The sequence below is a fragment of the Oncorhynchus gorbuscha genome, linkage group LG16 (assembly GCF_021184085.1).
Source record: "Oncorhynchus gorbuscha isolate QuinsamMale2020 ecotype Even-year linkage group LG16, OgorEven_v1.0, whole genome shotgun sequence".
Lineage (NCBI taxonomy): Eukaryota > Metazoa > Chordata > Actinopteri > Salmoniformes > Salmonidae > Oncorhynchus > Oncorhynchus gorbuscha.
In genome coordinates this window covers 23594189-23612610 of record NC_060188.1, presented here as the reverse complement: position 1 = coordinate 23612610, position 18422 = coordinate 23594189, and the positions used below count along the sequence as shown (strand labels likewise).

The window sequence follows — 18422 nt, the reverse complement described above, 5'->3', positions numbered from 1 at the left end:
CTTGACAAAACTACTTTGTGGAGTGGTTTTAATGACTCCAACCTAAGTGTATGTAAACTTCTGACTTCAACTGTATGTAAATAGAACAAAAATATAAACACAACACTCAACAATTTCAAAAGATTTTACTGAGTTACAGTTAATATATGGAAATCAATCAATTGAAATAAATTAATTGGGCTCTAATCTATGGATTTCATATGACTGGGCAGGGATACAGCTGTATTTGGGCCTGGTTGGGCATAGGCCCACCCACTGGGGAGCCAGGCCTAGCCAATCAACATTAGTTTTTCCACACAAAACGGCTTTATTACAGGCAACAGCTCTGGTGGACATTCCTGCTGTCAACATGCCAATTGCACACTCCCTCAACTTGAGACATCTGTTGCATTGTGTTGTGTGCACATTTTAAAGTGGCCTTTTTATTGTCCCCAGCACAAGGTACACCTGTGTAATGATCATGCTGTTTAATCAGCTTCTTGATATGTCACACTTTGGCAAAGGAGAAATGCTCAATAACAGGGTTGTGCCCAAAATTTAAGAGATATAAGCTTTTTGTGGGTATTGAGCATTTCTGGACTTTTTTTTGTCAGCTCCTTAAACATGGTAACAACACCTTACATGTTGCGTTTATATATTACTTCAGTGTAAAGTGTTGGTCCCGTGTTTCATGAGCTGAAATACATTTTTTTAAAAATCCAAGAGAATTTGGCAGTATGTCCAACTGGCCTCAACCACAGACCACATGTATCCACAAAGTTGTCACTTATTGCACACACACGACTGGATAGACATGCAAAGAGTGTATATGCTACTTGGCCTATGGTTATGTCACATGACGATGACCGCTTCTACGTCCATGTTCCACCTGAGTGTTTACCTGGGGTGTATTCATGAGTCTGGCAACGGAAACCGTTTACCGTGTAAGAGCCAAACGGAAGCAAACAGCGAACGGACGGAAATTGGGAGGGACCTATCTGAATTTGTCCAATTGAAACTCGTTATCGTTGCAAAACCTTTTCCTTTGGCTTAAACGGTTTCTGTTGCAACGAAACGTTTTGAAACGGAAACAGCGCAATTAATGAATCCCTGATGTTGCAGTTTATTGAGAAGAGGCAATAGTCCAGAGAGTTTATATTCGGTATTATATGTGTCGCTTTTATTAGAAAATTAATTAAAACAGGCCTACATCCTTCTTTATTTGAATAACCTACACTGACTGAGTCAGTTCAACCTTCACCGGCTCTGTGGACTTCGAACTCCCATTACACCTGTCTTCACAACAAGGAAGTATTGAATCCTCCGTTCGTACCTTTTGAAAGGAAGCTATTTCTCAGCAAGCTCACTCACTGGTAATGGTATTTGATAACATCAGCTAAATCATATTTATTTCTATTAATTGTTCCATTCCAAATGTATTTTTGAGAAAGGGCACGATTTATACCTGCCTGTTCTATTTGAAGTTTATTTCGCTCAAAGTGGATACTCCAGTAACATTAGGTTAACGCCATCGAGTCTACAGACAGCTTAGGAAAACCTCAGCATTTTACCTATGTAGCCTACATATAACTAAGTAATTACAAATATTTGTTTGGACATAGGCGTGTAGGCTATGACTTGCCCATGCAACAGGTTTCTCAGACAGATTATTAAGGTTGCGGTTGTTTTTTTCTTGATAATTCACATAGGCCTATCACAGGGATCATCAACTACTGTAAATTCAGCCGCGGGACAATTTTTTTCTTGAGCGGGCGGTCATGGGCGGGTGTTGTGCCGAAAATTCCCCCTCTGTCAGAACACCGGAACATAATTACAAATATATTTTTTATTTTTGACCGCTTCTGACCGCTTCTTGCGGTCAATAGCACATTGACCGCAAGAAGCCTAAAACATAATCATTTCAACCCTTGTCCACATTTGTATAAATTAAAATCACATGGAGCTGATCTGCTAGTGTTTTTATGGTATTTTATACTGCAGTTGTGATCTTATAGGTTTTCTTATGTTATTAAGAAGTTAACAGCTCATAGAACCTTCACTTTTTCATAAACCAGCAGCTGATTGTCATGCAAATCTTTAGGACATTTAAAATATGATTTCCTATATGTATGTAGCCTAGACAGTGGTGTAAAAAGACTTTAAAGTACAATTTAAGTAGTGTTTTTGGTGGGTGCCTTCTGGTTTGCTTAATAGAAGGGATTTGAAATAATATATACTTTTAGACTTTTACTTAAGTACTATTTTACTGGGTGACTTTCACTCTTACTTGAGTCATTTTCTATTGAAGTATATTTACTTGTACTCAAGTATGATAATTGCATACTTTTTCCACAACTGAGCCTAGAGCATGGTTCCCCAACTGGCAGCCACTGGCCAAATAATTTATTTGGCCCCCCACGCTTTCTATCTGTGATCTCTAATACCACCGCCAGCATGGGGCACTCTGTTCACAACATTGACACCAGCAAACCACTCGTCCACACAACGCCATACACACTGTTTGCCATCTGCCCGGTACACCTGGATTCATCCATGTAGAGCACACTTCTCCAACGTGCCAGTGGCCATCAAAGGTGAGCATTTGCCATCAAAGGTGAGCATTTGCCAACTGCAGTCAGGTCAAGACCCTGGTGATGACGACGAGCATGCAGGTGAGCTTCCCTGAGACGGTTTCTGACAGTTTGTGCATCAATTCTTCAGTTTTGCAAACCCACAATTTCATCAGCTGTCCTGACAATTCCATAGACGAAGAAGCCGGATGCAGAGACCCTGGACTGGCGTGGTTACACGTGTTCTGCGTTTTTGAGGCCAAATTCTCTAAAACAATGTTGGAGTTGGCTTATGGTAGAAAAATGAACATTACATTCTCTGGCAACAGCTCTAGTAGACATTTCTGCAGTCAGCATGCCAACTGCACGCTCCCTCAACTTGAGACATCTGTGGAATTGTTTTGTGTGACAACTACATTTTGTGGCTTTTTATTGTCCCCAGCACAAGGTGCACCTGTGTTTTGCCGTTGAATCAGCTTCTTGATATGCCACACCTGTCAGGTGGATGGATTATCTTGTCAAAGGAGAAATGCTCACTAACAGGGATGGAAACAAATATGCACACAATTTTAGAGAAATAAGCTTTTTGTTTGTTTGGAAATTTTGGGGGATCTTTTATTTCAGCTCATGAAACATGGGGCCAACACTTTACATGTTGCATTTATATATATATATATATATAGTACCCAGTCAAAAGTTTGGATGCCTTCTTTTTTTCTGTTTTTTTTTTTACATTGTAGAATAATAGTGAAGACATTAACTATGAAATAACACATATGGAATGTGCGCTATGATGAAACTGGCTCTCATGAGGACCGCCACAGGAAAGGAAGACCAGAGTTACCTCTGCTGCAGAGGATAAGTTCATTAGAGCTACCAGCCTCAGAAATTGCAGCCCAAATAAATGCTTCCCAGAGTTCAAGTAACAGACCCCTGGCTCAGACTGTATTCTCAGTACTTTAAGTAAATGTGGCAGCAATTACAGCTTCAAGTCTTCTTGGATATGATACTACAAGCTTAGCACACCTGTATTTAGGGAGTTTCTCCCGTTCTTCTCTGCAGATCCTCTCAAGCTCCGTCAGGTTGAATGGGGAGTGTTGCTGCACAGCTATTTTCAGGTCTCTCCAGAGATGTTAATTCTGGTTCAAGTCCGGCTCTGGCTGGGCCACTCAAGGACGTTCAGAGACTTGTCCCAAAGCCACTTCTGCGTTTGTCTTGGCTGTGTACTTAGGGTTGTTGTCCTGTTGAAGATAAACCTTCACCCCAGTCTGAGGTCCTGAGTGCTCTGGAGCAGGTTGTCATCAAGGATCTCACTGTAATTTGCTCCGTTCATCTTTCCCTCGATCCTGACTAGTTTCCCAGTCCCTCCCGCTGAAAAACATCCCCACAGCATGATGCTGCCACTACCATATTTCACCGTAGGGATGGTGCCAGGTTTCCTCCAGACACTTGGCATTCAGGACAAACAATTCAATCTTGGTTTTATCAAACCAGAGAATCTTGTTTCTCATGGTCTGAGAGTCTTTAGGTGCCTTTTGGCAAAATGCAAGCGGGCTGTCGTGCCTTTTACTGAGGAGTGGCTTTCGGTGGAGTGCTGCAGAGATGGTTGTTCTTCTGGAAGGTTCTCCCATCTCTACAGAGGAACTCTGGAGCTCTGTTAGAGTGACCATCGGGTTCTTGGTCACCTCCCTGACCAAGGCCCTTCTCTCCCGATTGCTCAGTTTGGCCGGCAGCCAGCTCTCGGAAGAGTCTTGGTGGTTCCAAACTTCTTCTATTTAAGAATGATGGCGGCCACTGTGTTCTTAGGGACCTTCAATGCTGCAGAAATATTTTGGTACCCTTCTCCAGATCTTTGCCTCGACACAATCCTGTCTCGGAGCGCTATGGACAATTCCTTCGACCTCATGGCTTGGTTTTTGCTCTGATGTGCACTGTCAACTGTGGGACGTTATATAGACATTTTTGTGCCTTTTCCACAGCTGGGCTTGAGGATGATCAATGTAATCAGGATGCACCTGAGTTCAACCCTGGGGCGGTAGGGTAGCCTAGTGGTTAGAGCGTTGAACTAGTACCCGGAAGGTTGCAAGTTCAAACCCCCGAGCTGACAAGGTACAAATCTGTCGTTCTTCCCCTAAACATGCAGTTAACCCACTGTTCCTAGGCCGTCATTGAAAATAAGAATTTGTTCTTAACTGACTTGCCTATTTAAATAAAGGTTAAAAAATCATTAGTCTCATAGGAAATAGTCTGAATATTCACGTAAATAAGGAATTTCAGTTTTTTATTTATTTGCAAACATAAAAAAACTGTTTTCACTTTGTCATTATGGGATATTGTGTGTAGATCGATGATTATTATTATTTTTTAAATCCATTTTGGAATACGGCTGTAGCGTAACAAAATGTGGAAAAAGGAGAGGGTCTGAACACTTTCTGAAAGCATTTGGTTTTTGTGGAGGGGGGGACATAAGACTGTAAAAACACCTGCAAATTAGCTCCAAGTGATAAATGTGGTCATTTTCAAATGTTAGCAAGGTTTGAAATGATTTATGTTTTAGTCAAATATTGTGTCTGTTTAGGCTTCTTGCGGTTAATTTGAAGTCTACAAATTATTTGTCATTATGTTCTGACCCCCTGACTATCCACTCAAGAAAAAAATGGCCCGCGGCTGAATCTATTTGACTATCCCTGGCCTAAAGCTTCCTCATTTACCCAAACAACACTTTTTATTGTTTCAGATGAACAGCACCTCAGAGGAGATGGCGATGGACTCGGAGGTCCCCCAAAATGAGTCTCTCATACGTTTCGCGTCTCCAATTCTTAACAAGTCAGACATATCGAACATGACAATAATTCAAACAGGGAATGGGACTATTGTGGCACACGATATCTTCTTGAATACGACTGCTGCTCAAGCTCTGTCTGGGATCTTCGTCTGGTCAGCGCTGCTCCTCACTTGCCATCAGGTAGGTTACATTATATCAGTTTTCTGCCTCTGTACTTGTTTTGATGTGAATCTAGTGAACAAAATCCGTGGCAAGTTAAAAGCATGGCTCCAGGCGTTGTCAGTATCACTCAGCTTTTAGGCAAACAAATGCAAATATGTAATGGGAGCTAGGAAGGTGTTGTGGGTTGCCTACACCCTTACCAGAGGGCGAAGACTCCAGCCAGACAATACATTTTGTTTTGTGTTTTTCACTTCTACACTTGATCCAGTATCAGGTGTTGACCAGACCTACTTTCTCCTCGCCGTCTCCATCATTGAGAGGCAAGGCTGAGTGTGAAAGTTAATTGGCTCCTGTCTGTAAAGTGACGGTTTGTACATAGTGTGTCATTGTTTCTTAATTGTTACTAGGTGATCCATTAGTGTTGCTGTTTGCGGGCACTTCCGTTGACCGTGACGACCACTGATAACGACACAATGCAAACAGAGCCGTCATCGATCAAATGGCTGGGCAGGGCAGTTATATAACTTTAACCAAGTATAATAAGGCCTTTCCATGATTATATTCACATTCATTATAGGCTTACTGAAGGGTGTTTTTTATTCAGTTATTGCTATTTACTCAGTCTCTTGCTGTAATCTTTCAGTGGAGACGATGGTGATACTTATCACCAGACTGCGGTTTCATCAACTCCCGAGAGGGTGGACATTTGAATGGCATACATTATCAGCAGAGATGTGCAGGTCTTGTCGAGGTCACATTTCCAGCGACGTAATAAAAGGAGAGGATCACGTTTTGCGAGGGGCAATCAGCGAAGGACCCGTGTGTTTTATGCTGCTCAGCATTGGGGAGCGAGGCGTCTCTTCTCATATTGTGCTGATGAACAGATAAACCTGAGTGCTGCTGAGAATGGGTCCATCCAACCTTTAGCGGCTGTATAGACAGGAAGCCCCCAGGGAGTCCCACTGTGTTGGCTCTGGTTGGAGATTTAGATGATCACAATATTTCTAGATAGGAATATGATGGTGTTATTGTCCCCAGGGTTCATGTGCTGACCTTTTCTATACGCTGGTTGCAACATTTCTGATACGTTTCACATTATCATCAGCTCATTCTTTATTACTGAAAATACATCAAGCAGAATTAGGCATACCTCTGGTATAGCGAGCATGCCCTTTTTTTTACTAGATTTAACATGTCTTATAAAATTGAAATTGTTCATAAAAGGAGTTATACAATTGTTTTTAATTAGATGTGTCTTTTTCACAACACGCAAAAAATACTGTCAATTTGGCATTCCATGGAGTCTCCATCTGTTTTAGTTTTGGAGTACTTTGTTTTCCCATCCACTCCCCATCGAAGCAGGCCAGATATGAACATATGTGGCCCGTGAGATAGTTGCAGGGTTGCATGAGGCAAGCACACAGGGAGATTAAAAACAGCCTTCCCAACAGGATTGTTTTTATTTAGTATTCTGGTGTATCATCAGATTTTCCTCCATAAGACTGTCTCTGGAGAGTTCTCCTCCTCTCCCAATTCTGCATACTAACACTGTATGCTGGTCGATGCTGATCTTAGATATCCCAGTCTGCTCACTGTGGTCCAAAGCACCAGGTGTTACAGTGCTATGGAGTGTTACTGATGTTCTCTGACACACTACACTGTTCAGACCTCCCACTTCCCGGGGCAGCTTGTCAGGGAGAGAGGAGGGTCATATTATCACCCTATAGTCAGTGTGATGTGTGGTCTTCTCATTCTGTCTGGGTGTTCTGTATAGAGCTGTCGGGCTCAGTGCGCTCCCCTCTCACTTTCTCACGGACACTGCTTGGTATAAACGCGAGACACTCCACACACTTTCTCATTCCAACATGGACGTTTGGTGTGTCACAGCTGTCAGTGCCAGGGGCGGGCTGGGGAGTGTTATGAGGTAGAGTTATACGCCTTTCACAGACCAACTGAAATTAGCTGGGGGATGGACTTGGGTTACTGCTCAACTAATGAAGACGGGTATTGAGTCTGAGTCAGGCTAGAGCAGAGTCATTACCCAGGGCACAGCTCTGTCTGTCTGCCTGTCAGCTCAGCATTATGGAGCCTGGAGGACCGCAGTCTTTCCACCAGCCATTCAGGGGAAATGGAGGACATCAGTCTGCAGCCTGCTTCACTTCTCAGGAGAGTCCCATGCATCACGCCCTGGCATTGGCCAGCCTCTAATGTGCCACCTCTAATGGCCATTTAATCATGTTGCATGAGTCTGTGTAAGTGGACCTGAAGTCAAGAAATGCCATGGTGCACCACTTGAAATGGATCAAACTGCAATACTCAACTCTGACCATTGCTTTTAGTTTCCTTTGGCATTTGCCCCTGAAAATATGTAGTTAATTATGTGCTTCACGAACTGAATTATGTAATGGATGCTCTGAACTATCCTTCACCCCATGGCCTTGACTCCAATTCTGAAAAATGTTGGTTCCTAGAATAGGGAATCATGCTACACCCTTTAGCATTCACATACTGCATTATGTTTTTAAATGATTCAGTGAAATTGAAGAGTTCAATCAAATTCAACCGTCTGAGACACAAGTTTTGAAGCAGTGCACCCCTCTACTACTTTCTGTTCTCCCTCCCAAGTGTAAAAACGTCCATCCAACACATCTCTAGTTGATCCTATAACACAGACGTTCACTTTTCAGTCAAGCGTTTGCCTTGATCAGCAGAAATTCATCCCGCTCACCTTGTTACCCCAATTATGCAGTGTTATCATTCTGGGTTTTCATTTTTACCCTCCTCTATCTTTTTCTTACCTCTCGACCCCAAACCTACAGACACGGTCCTGTTTTTATATATTTGAGTCAATGCTGTAATGCTGTCCTTCTAAAGCCTGTTGGGCCCTGTGTGATAGCCAAATCGTGCCTTGAGAGGGTTCCAAGGAAGTGCCGTTTATTCATAAGAACCCGTCTCTTTGAAGCACTGGCCCCCTAATACTGCTCGTCAGGTTTAGCTCAATTATTCATAATGGTTGGTCTATGGGATGAAACTGGGATTTGAATACCTCAATGCATTTTTTGCCTAGTCAGTGCTCTTGTTATTTTAATAACTATTTTTGTTTTTGTTTCTGTGTTCCTTTTCCAGATCTACACACACCTGAGGTCCTACACAGTCCCTAACGAGCAGCGCTACATCATTCGCATTCTTTTCATCGTGCCAATCTATGCGTTCGACTCCTGGCTCAGCCTGCTCTTCATCAGCAACGACCAGTACTATGTCTACTTTGACTCCGTCCGAGACTGTTATGAAGGTACGGTAGACCAACCACCCCACCCTTCTCCTCCCTTTCGCTGTTGCCTCATATCTCAGCCAGCGCCTTGACAGCGGTTTACTCTATAAGCACCTGTACAGGCGGCAGTAGTCAGACACCGGGCGAGTTCTGTCTGGCCAGTAATGACATTTAGACCTATTATGAGTTCTGAAAAAAACATTTTATGGCTATAAGGTTTGAAGCTAAAACGGACTGGCCCAACCTGTTTTTCCTCCCCTGTCAGTGCCGCCCTATGGGCAGAGAGGTCCTATTGTTCGTGGTGTTCTGTTTCCAGGGCGTGTAGACTTTCAGACCTGTCTTTTTTCCTCTTAGGCTTTGTGGTTTTTGTATTCTATTTTTTGCAAAAGGTGGAAAAGGGATGTACTTTAGTTCAGATCATTCTAATCCAAATTAAACTAGTTAAGAGTTGTTTTTAATTCAAACATAAAGGAAATGTTCATCTTCCTCACAGCTATTCTTCACATTTAATTATTAATGTCTAACAAATTTTCCTCTGAAAAGCCTTTCTTTAATAGTCATTATGTACCGAAGCAATAAGAAAAGACTGTAGTACTTTAACAATGGCAGAAGTGAATCACATGCAGAATTGTTTAAGTGTCATTTGATATATGGACAAAACTATTAGTATTTCACATACATTATTGACCAGATGAATTTAGTGTTTGAGACAAGTTTATGATTGGTGGTGGAGATTGCTCTCTAAAATCAGCATCTGAAAGCAGGGTAACTGTTGCATTGCATTGAGTCAGCATGGCCAGGGCTAAAGTGTGAAAGTGTGAAACTCTGTGCCCTGATTCTGAGAGTGTAACTTGCATTTGCTTTTTTTTAAACCTCTCCTGAAATGTCAACCAAGGATTTGAAGGACAGAGAACCATCCCAAGCCTCTTAGTGGTGGGGAGAAAACATTGATTGGTAAAAAAAATATGATTATTGAAAGTGAAACCCTCTCACCAAAGTATAATTTCAATTTCCACAGCTTCTAAATTAGGACGTAAGATCTCTACAGTGCTATCATCACAATCTGGCCCACAATATTACCTGCAGCACAGAATGCTCACAGATTTGACTAATTATCTTTAAAATCCATGTTTATGAGGAATGATTTATAGCAACAGAACATTAATATTTACTGAGATTAGCTGGAATCGGTAGCCCTTTACACTCGTACCCGTATGTATACGGGTTGAAATGGCAGATTTGGGCACCGATAAACGGCTAAATTGGAAGGCATTGGCTGTGCAGTAACATGCTATACATGCACTTCAGTGCTGTATGGGTTCCGACATCCGTGCTGAACTTGAGCACCCAGGCGGTGTCACTCCCATCCCTCCCGCGAATTGGACGACTTTAGCAAATGTTTTGTTGTCTGAGTGAGGGAAGTGCAGTAAATTAAGAGAACTATGTATTTTGAAATATGAGAAGTTGAGGATTATAATAAACACTGCTTTGATGTCATACAAGCAGGCCAAACACCCTGAGTCCAAATGTGCGACTTCACCTTTCCATATCATAAAACTCATGTCATATACAGTGTCGATGTTTATGATCAATCACTATGTTTAATGTACATGTTGACATGATGACACCCAGGGTTATTGGGAACAGAACGAGCCTATGTTTGTCTATTGTGACAAACTCCCCTGTGGCACACGCACCTGAATGCAGTCATGATTCTTTTCTATGCGCAACAAAATTATGATCTGTTTTCCTGTATTGCATTGTGAAATCCTAACACTGTAAGATGATATTTTATAACTTAGCTAGTCATGTTGGCAAAGGAACAGGCTTTCAAATGATGCCAACCTGACCCAGATTGTGATTTGTAATGGTCAGTTTTTGGATTGCGTAAACGACAACAGTAATTGAGTGATGGCAGGGTTGTGTTCCAAACAAAATAACTAAAAGTATGCTTTGCTCTAATGCTCTATTTCCTCAACGGAACAGCTAGGAGAGCGAAAAGCACCTTTACAGTGGAAGACTCTTCTTTTATTCATAAACATGCGTTGAAATGACTTGTGCACACTTTGGAGAGGTGTGTAGCCACCTCTCACTCAAAACCTTTTTTTTTCTTATGTTGCGCCTACGCCACATTTTCCAGGGAATATTCTCATCATGTTACTGAATGTATCAAGAGTATTTTCTGATTTCGGAATCAACAGATGCGGTGAAAAGTACAGTAAATGTAAAATGCACATAAAATCAACAGTGTTATGTTTTGGATTCAGTGTTGTCAGGTGAACTGTTGTGTCCTCACCTTTTGGTGTAATAATTTCCCCTTTATCTCTAAACTGTTCTCTTTTAATTGCTACCATGGTTATGCATTTCATATTTCTCCTGAAAGAAATGTAGCCCTATCCATGTAGCCCTATCCATGTAGCCCTATCCATATAGCCATATCCATGTAGGCTAATTCCCACCCGTGTAAAGAGTTAATGGTGAAACAGCCACATCTGTTTGGGATATTACAACATCATTGAACGCGCGGAAGAGCACAATATCTACTGCAAAAATGTTTTACCACGCTGCACGGCGCTCCTCAGCTCAGCAACAAAAACAATAACCGTGGTGGTGGTGCGGCCAGTGGTGCTGTTTCCCTCTACTACCGATTCCATTTTTAAACGGACTGACCCGTGACGCTGAATTGTTGTTTTTGAAAATGACCCCCACTTGCAAAACCTAAAATCAGTGTTGTAAACAACATTCCATCATAATGTACAGGAATGTATGTGAGTGACTTTGTCCCCTCTCCATGACAGCATTTGTGATTTACAACTTCCTGAGCCTGTCCTTTGAGTACCTCGGGGGAGAGAGTGCCATCATGTCCGAGATCCGAGGGAAGTCCATTGAGTGAGTGCTCCCAGTCCCATCCCCCATACCATGGTCTCATACTACACGCTATGCAAGTAGCTTTCATAAAACCCACCCAGAATGTTGTGGATTTTTCAGTTCGTATTGCAAGTCTTGCAGTCACCCAGGGTCAGTCTGTCATTTCCTCGAATTAACTTCTTGATCTTGTTTTTAAGGTAGTCTGACTTCAAGGATAATGCTGTCTTGTATTTTGGACACTAGAATGATGTCTTTAAATCTCGTACACATTCAAAGGATCCATTTGTGACCACACATTTTCTATCATTCCCAGGTCGAGCTGTATGTATGGTACCTGCTGCTTAGGTGGAATAAGCTACTCTATTGGCTTTTTAAGATTTTGTAAACAGGTGAGTTTCCATCTCCCTCCCTGCTTGGGTGATGAAAGCACTCTGAAAATATGGAAATAGGAAATTGTGATTTGTTATTTTAATGTTACCTCATTGAACTTTTTTCAAAAGCAAGATCGCTCCTCTATTGCAAAATGACAGCCATTATAATTGGCTGTCCACTTTTTAGAGGATAAGGTTGGCTGGTTAAAAAGGAAAATGAAAGCAATCTGAGAACAGGTAAAAGCAGCTCTGTAATAAGCACAGAGAAATAACATGAGCTGTCAGCTTGAGACTGTCCCCATAGTGTCTTGGCGATGCAGTCTGTGCTCTGAGTCTTACCCTGATGGCAATTGGATCTGAAAGGTATGTCCTCAGAACAGTGAATAGATGTCCAGAAAATGGAGCTGATTAACACTTGGCATGTTCTGGCTGGACTCCTACGTGGGGTGGTTTCAAAGCACAACCTTGCTGTTCTCTTCCCTCCGGTAGCAGAGTTGAAAGGGATAGAACTATATCTGCTCTGTGAGACGACAAGTTGGAGGGAATGGGATCAATAACTGCATTTAGAGATTACTCCGGGTTTCAAGAGGAGGACCTCTAATCCAAAAGCACCAGCTTGTCCTAAAGTTGCTATATCATTTCCCAATTAAAGGTCTGCAGGTAGCCCCAGTAAGGAAAACTACTGACCCTTGAAACTCAATCACATGCCCCTTAGTGTACTTAGTGTCTGAAGTAACATTACTTCAGACAGTACATTGTTTTGGCATAATGTCAATACATGCATATGTTTGAGATTTTTAACATGTTATATCATACATTGCAAATTGATAGACACACAATTTCCACAAAATCTTAATTCATTTCATAGATTACTCAGTGTTTGAAGACGTACAGTTGGCTACCTTTCAAACCCAATAACCAGCATGAAGTAGTTGTCACCTGCATTGTTCCTTGTTTTGTGTCTGTGTTCAATGCATGTCCCATCCTGTATTGATGTCATGCAGGCCACTCTTCAGTTCTGTGTCGTCAAACCCATCATGGCCGTCATCACCATCCTCCTACAGGCCTTTGGCAAATATCATGATGGAGACTTTAAGTGAGCACAACCTTTCATTCCATTCCATTTCACCCATTCAACTTCCCTTCGCATGCTCGCACTACTCATTGTGGATTTTACAATATGAGTATTCCATTTGGATGGAAATTCAGAAAGTGAATGTACATAGATCCCTACTAACGTCTGTATTGATCCTGTTCCCATCTACAGTGTGAATGGAGGATACCTCTACATCACCATCATCTACAACATCTCTGTCAGCCTGGCCCTGTACGCTCTCTTCATCTTCTTCTTCGCTACCAGTGACCTGCTGAGGCCTTATGAACCCGTGCTCAAATTCCTCACCATCAAATCTGTCATCTTCCTGTCCTTCTGGCAGGGTGCGTTGGTCCCTTACCTTGACTTAATATCAACAGATTCAAACCCTGATGGGGTTGGAAAAGTCTACAAAATACATTGTAATTGATACATTAGACTGGAGTAGCAGGTGAAGGTGTTGTCTTTTTGTCATTTAGGTATGTTGCTGGCCATCCTGGAGCGCTGTGGGGTCATCCCTAACGCCCTGTTTATCGACGGCCAGGAGGTGGGGGCCGGCACTGTGGCAGCAGGCTGGCAGAACTTCATCACCTGCATCGAGATGTTCTTCGCTGCTATCGCCCTGCGCTACGCCTTCACCTGCACCGTGTACCAGGAGAAGAAGAACGATCTACCAGGGACACACGGTAACTGTACTTCTACACGTCCATAGAGAGGGGAGGTATCTGTTGGAGCTGATGAAATGGTCATTAGGAGGGCTGGGAATTGCTGGACACGATATTACCACCATACTTGGGTGCCGATACGATATGTATTGCAATTCTCACGATTCTGTATGTATTGCGATTTGATACAGTGATTTCTTTGCAATTCAACGTTCCAAACATATGGCTCACCATATGTCTGCTGCAGAATTCCCCTTAAGTGTTCAATTGGGTTGCGATCTGGTGACCCCACACACACACTTTAAACCCCTTATGCTCCTCTGAGACCCCTTTTTCAAAGTCACCGAGCCATGGTAGACAAAATAATGGGATGTTAATTTATTAATTATCTCAGGAACCACACCTGTGTGGAAGCAACTGCTTTCAATATACTTTGTATCTCCCATTTACTCAAGTGTTTCCTTAATTTTGGAAGTTACCTGTAGGTGACAATGCAGTTTTCTGTCCCATTCCCTGGCTGTAAACAGGGAATGGGAAACGGGTCAGAGAGACATGGCAAGAGTGAACAGTGTGAACCAGGCAGGCCAGAGGTCAGCAGAGGAATGGTCTTCAGGGTGTTCATCATTACTCATGGCTCACAGGAAGGTTGCTAGCCCAGCACACTATAGAAAGAGCATTTCATAGCCTCGATACGCTTAATCGCAGGAACTAGCAGTACCGCTCTGACGTCAATACCTTTCACATGAGCAGAAGACAAATGGAGACCAAGGGAAAAGCCTTCTGCGGAGATATCAATCATCTCAGCTTGTTCCCTCCTGCAACAGCAGTCCTGCTGAGGCCTTGGGCTATAGGAGACAGACGTGCAGAAAGAAACGGAATCGCTGAATGCTGATGAAGTGTGAAATGTTTCCATGTCCATTACATTTGACCGGTAAAAGTGTTCTCTTCATGTTGCCGAGTGATCAAAAGAACCTTGTGACAAAATGAATAGTGATTTATCCCATGCTCGGCCTTCTTCGTGCTCCCGTACAAAATGTATTGTTAATTTTCCATAGTTGCTATTCATTTTAAAACTAATGGTAATGTAGCCGCCGAAAGTTAAGCAGCAAATTACATTTTTATTGTGGTCTAAACTTGTAAATGAAATGCAGCTGAAGCCAGACTATTCTCTGAGGAGTTTCCAAAAGTATGGTTTTGAAAGTTAATTTTCCCTCTCAAAGGGACGCATGGTGTTGGGGCTACATTTCTTATATGCCCCACAGAGTTGTTATTTTCTACCAAAGCACCAATTCAAAGGTCATAATTCAGTGCTATAGTATGTGACTGGACTGCATAAACATTACCTGAACCAGAAAGATTCCCATTAAGACTAGTCTAGCCTTTTGATATTGCTGCTGAGAGTTGTAGTCACAGCGCCATCCAACCCTCACTGGGCTGCGAAGTGTCAGAAGGTCATTCATGTGTGGTGTTTTCAATGCCTGTGGAGATTTGGGAGGCTTATATACCTCCAGGCTGTCCTCCTCCAACCCTGACTGAGGCCAGCCCTAGTTGCAACACAGGCCAGCTGTGAGGAGAAGCTCAGGAGAGCATGGCTAACCACTACTCTGACCCTGAAGCACAGCGGAACGCTCCGCCGTGCCACCTTCCCTCCAGAGACCTGGCCTAGACTGCACTGTCGCTGACCCTGAAACAGAAGGCTGCGTTGGTTCTGTCTGCACCGGACTGCTCCCGGGATGTTGGATGAGACACCCTGGTATTATAGGGTCAAGTATCAGCCTGGCCCACAGCTGGAGGGGCTCAGTCAGGGAAGTGACTGGGAAGGTAGACGGAGGAGAGGAAGCATCTTCCTCACTCCCACTAAATTGCTGCAGACCCCTTGTCATCTCTCTCTATGCTCTCATCCATCAACACAGAATAGATTAACACTAACAAGAGGTCCTCATGTGGTGGAACACTGGGCACAAGGACTGTGCAGTCTTAAAACCAATGAGTTTGCATGAGTGAGATTCGTATCAACTGTGATTCTGGACTAGGGAGTTTTTCCTAATGAGTCTCTGTCAGCACCTTGTCTTCAAAAATGGATGAATTTAGTTTTCATAAGCGGAACTACTCTTGTATTTCTCATGTTGTATATTGTATTTTCTATGGTTTGATATTCAGATCAAAGTTATGTCCTATAAACAAGTTAAATGACCATGTCAAAATGTGTCTGTTATGTACTTCTAGACAACATCGCCCCCATGCAGAGCATCTCCAGCGGTCTGAAGGAGACGATGAACCCTGGGGACATGGTCCAGGATGCCATCCACAACTTCTCCCCAGCCTACCAGCAGTACACCCAGCAGTCCACCCAGGAGGTGGTACAGCCCAGCCAGAACAACGGCAAGGCAGGCACAGGCGGCAGCAGCAAGAGCTTCAAGAAATCTGACAAAGTCCTGCTGATTATCTCTGATGACGAATTCTAAGGAGTCGCCCACCACCACGAGTATCCATGTCTTTGTTTCCTCACCACACCCAGGACAACACTGGCACCGCATATCCCACTGTCAGACCTGGCATCCGTCTGTGTGGTTCATTTTCATCTTCTTTCATTTCATTTCTTAAGATTAAATCTTTACTTTAGTCCTGGTTTTAAAGTAACTGTCCAGTGTTTCTATGAAATATGATCTATATATAATTCATTACAAAATTTGTGAAAGTTTTCCATCCAAAAATGTTTATGTATGCAGTTTTTCTGTGTTGGAATGGTGTCGGTGTACCCCAACAATAGAATGGTGAGGTAAAAATATTAATGTGAGTAGATAGCTGATTGGCCAGCTGAGGAGGATGACATCATCTATGAAATAGCAAGCATGTTTTAAACGGTCTGTTTGAAATAGAAGTTTGAGGTAAGATTTTTGAAGTGTTTTTCTCCAGCTGATGCTTTCGACACAATATTATTTGGGTACGAATTAAGAGAGTACCGGTATGAACTTTTAAAAGTGAGATTTTCACTGTACAGTTAATTTAATGAATAATTATAGCAGGAAAGATCAAGAAGGGGACCGAATGAAGATTTGAATAACCTTATGAGATGCCTTTTGTTTCTGCCTTGCTAGTCATGATACTATGGGAAAATAGCCTGTCTGCTGAGCCGTTTCAGACATGGCAGGTAGTGATGCAATTTTTATTTTGGTCTTTTCCCTGATCCTGGTTCGGTCTCTATCGTAGCAGTGACTGAGCTCTACTCTGGCCGCTGAAGTATGTACTCCACTCTCTCTGATTCATGGGAGTTTCAAATAGGAGCTGATTAATGTACGACTTCAGGAGGGAACCCAGGAATCGTGCCCGTCATGGCTGGCTCTGACACTTCAAGGACCATCTCTTGCATTTGTGTGTTTGAAGTATTTGCTCAGCAGTCCTCTGTTGGGTCTCCTGACGAACTGAATTATTTTTTCAAAGACACAACTGACTTTGGAGCAGGAACTTCAAACTCTAGACTTTGGCGCTTTGAAATCCTTTGTATCTAACATGCCACAGACAAATTGGAGGATAAGGCCGACTCCCACTAACTTGGAGGGTTGTGGTATTCTCATTAATTTTCTCAGCATGGATGTCAGTGTATAATTCAGCAGAGCTCTACAATGTTAACCCTAAAAAACATTTGCAGTATTGTAAATAGTTTGAGTAGAACCTTTATAGTTTCTGATGTTCGTATTATTGTTCCTTTCAATTCACTGAAGATAACATTTGTACAGCAATTGTTTGATTGGTTTAAATGTTAAATTATGCAGTGTACTTTGGTCTCAATGTTTAATTTTTAAAACATGTTTGCAGTTATGTTTACCTTAATGACAGTTTGATAAATTGCTATATTGTAAATAAGCTATGTAGTATTAACAATGTGTTTTCAGTGATTTCTGCAGATCAGTTTGATATTTCATTATATTTAAGTTGGTTTCATGTCATTAGAAAATATATATATTTTGTTTCTGTTTGTGGCAAATTGTGATAGAGGGACACCATCTACCCTATAATTTTGAACTGTGTTTAAGTTATGGAAATTATGTGCAATGTAATCACTTTTGCCATACCTTCATGTGCCAATTAATGCTGCCTTACTGGGAAAGCAGAAACAGATGTAGAGTTGGATATAAAGTGATCACTGAGATGTAGTGTAACTATAGTGTCTATTACTGAATTCTGGTTTATTTGGTTGTCACATTTTTGCACTCAGGTAAAATAAACGATTAAAGAAATGTTCCGGGACTCTTGCGACTACGAAATTATTTTTTGAAACCTCCAGTTTTGGCCTGGATGTGTCAATGTGTAGTTTATATATGCAAGAAAAAAAGGAATGTCTGCCACTCAGGTCAATCTGACGAAGATCCAACTCTGATTGAAACTTTGTCTTTATTGTGCATCTGATTTAAATCACCATGGGAGCATACTAGAGTTGCGCACATTCCTTTTGTCTTTGGTATGTTCTTCTGTCCTGCACCTGATAAGTTGGATGTGCATATATCTATTTTTTTCTATAGTTTACATTGGCACAATGTATACTGAACAAAAATATAAACAACATGTAACAATTTCAAAGATTTTACTGAGTTACAGTTCATATAAGGTAATCAATCAATTGAAATAAATATATTAGGCCCTAATCCATGAATTTCACA

The 18422-nt window shown here is 42.0% G+C and overlaps 1 protein-coding gene across 1 annotated transcript; it reads left to right on the top strand.

Moving 5' to 3' along the window:
- Positions 1–1022: 1022 nt before the first annotated feature.
- LOC123999992 (transmembrane protein 184B-like) lies at positions 1023–18006 on the top strand. The gene is made up of 9 exons (XM_046306059.1): positions 1023–1347; positions 5286–5514; positions 8623–8788; positions 11566–11656; positions 11949–12024; positions 13011–13102; positions 13274–13443; positions 13579–13785; positions 15991–18006. Exons 2-9 carry the CDS (start codon positions 5287–5289, stop codon positions 16227–16229), a joined length of 1269 nt encoding a protein of 422 aa, XP_046162015.1. The 5' UTR covers positions 1023–1347; position 5286; the 3' UTR covers positions 16230–18006.
- Positions 18007–18422: the final 416 nt, after the last annotated feature.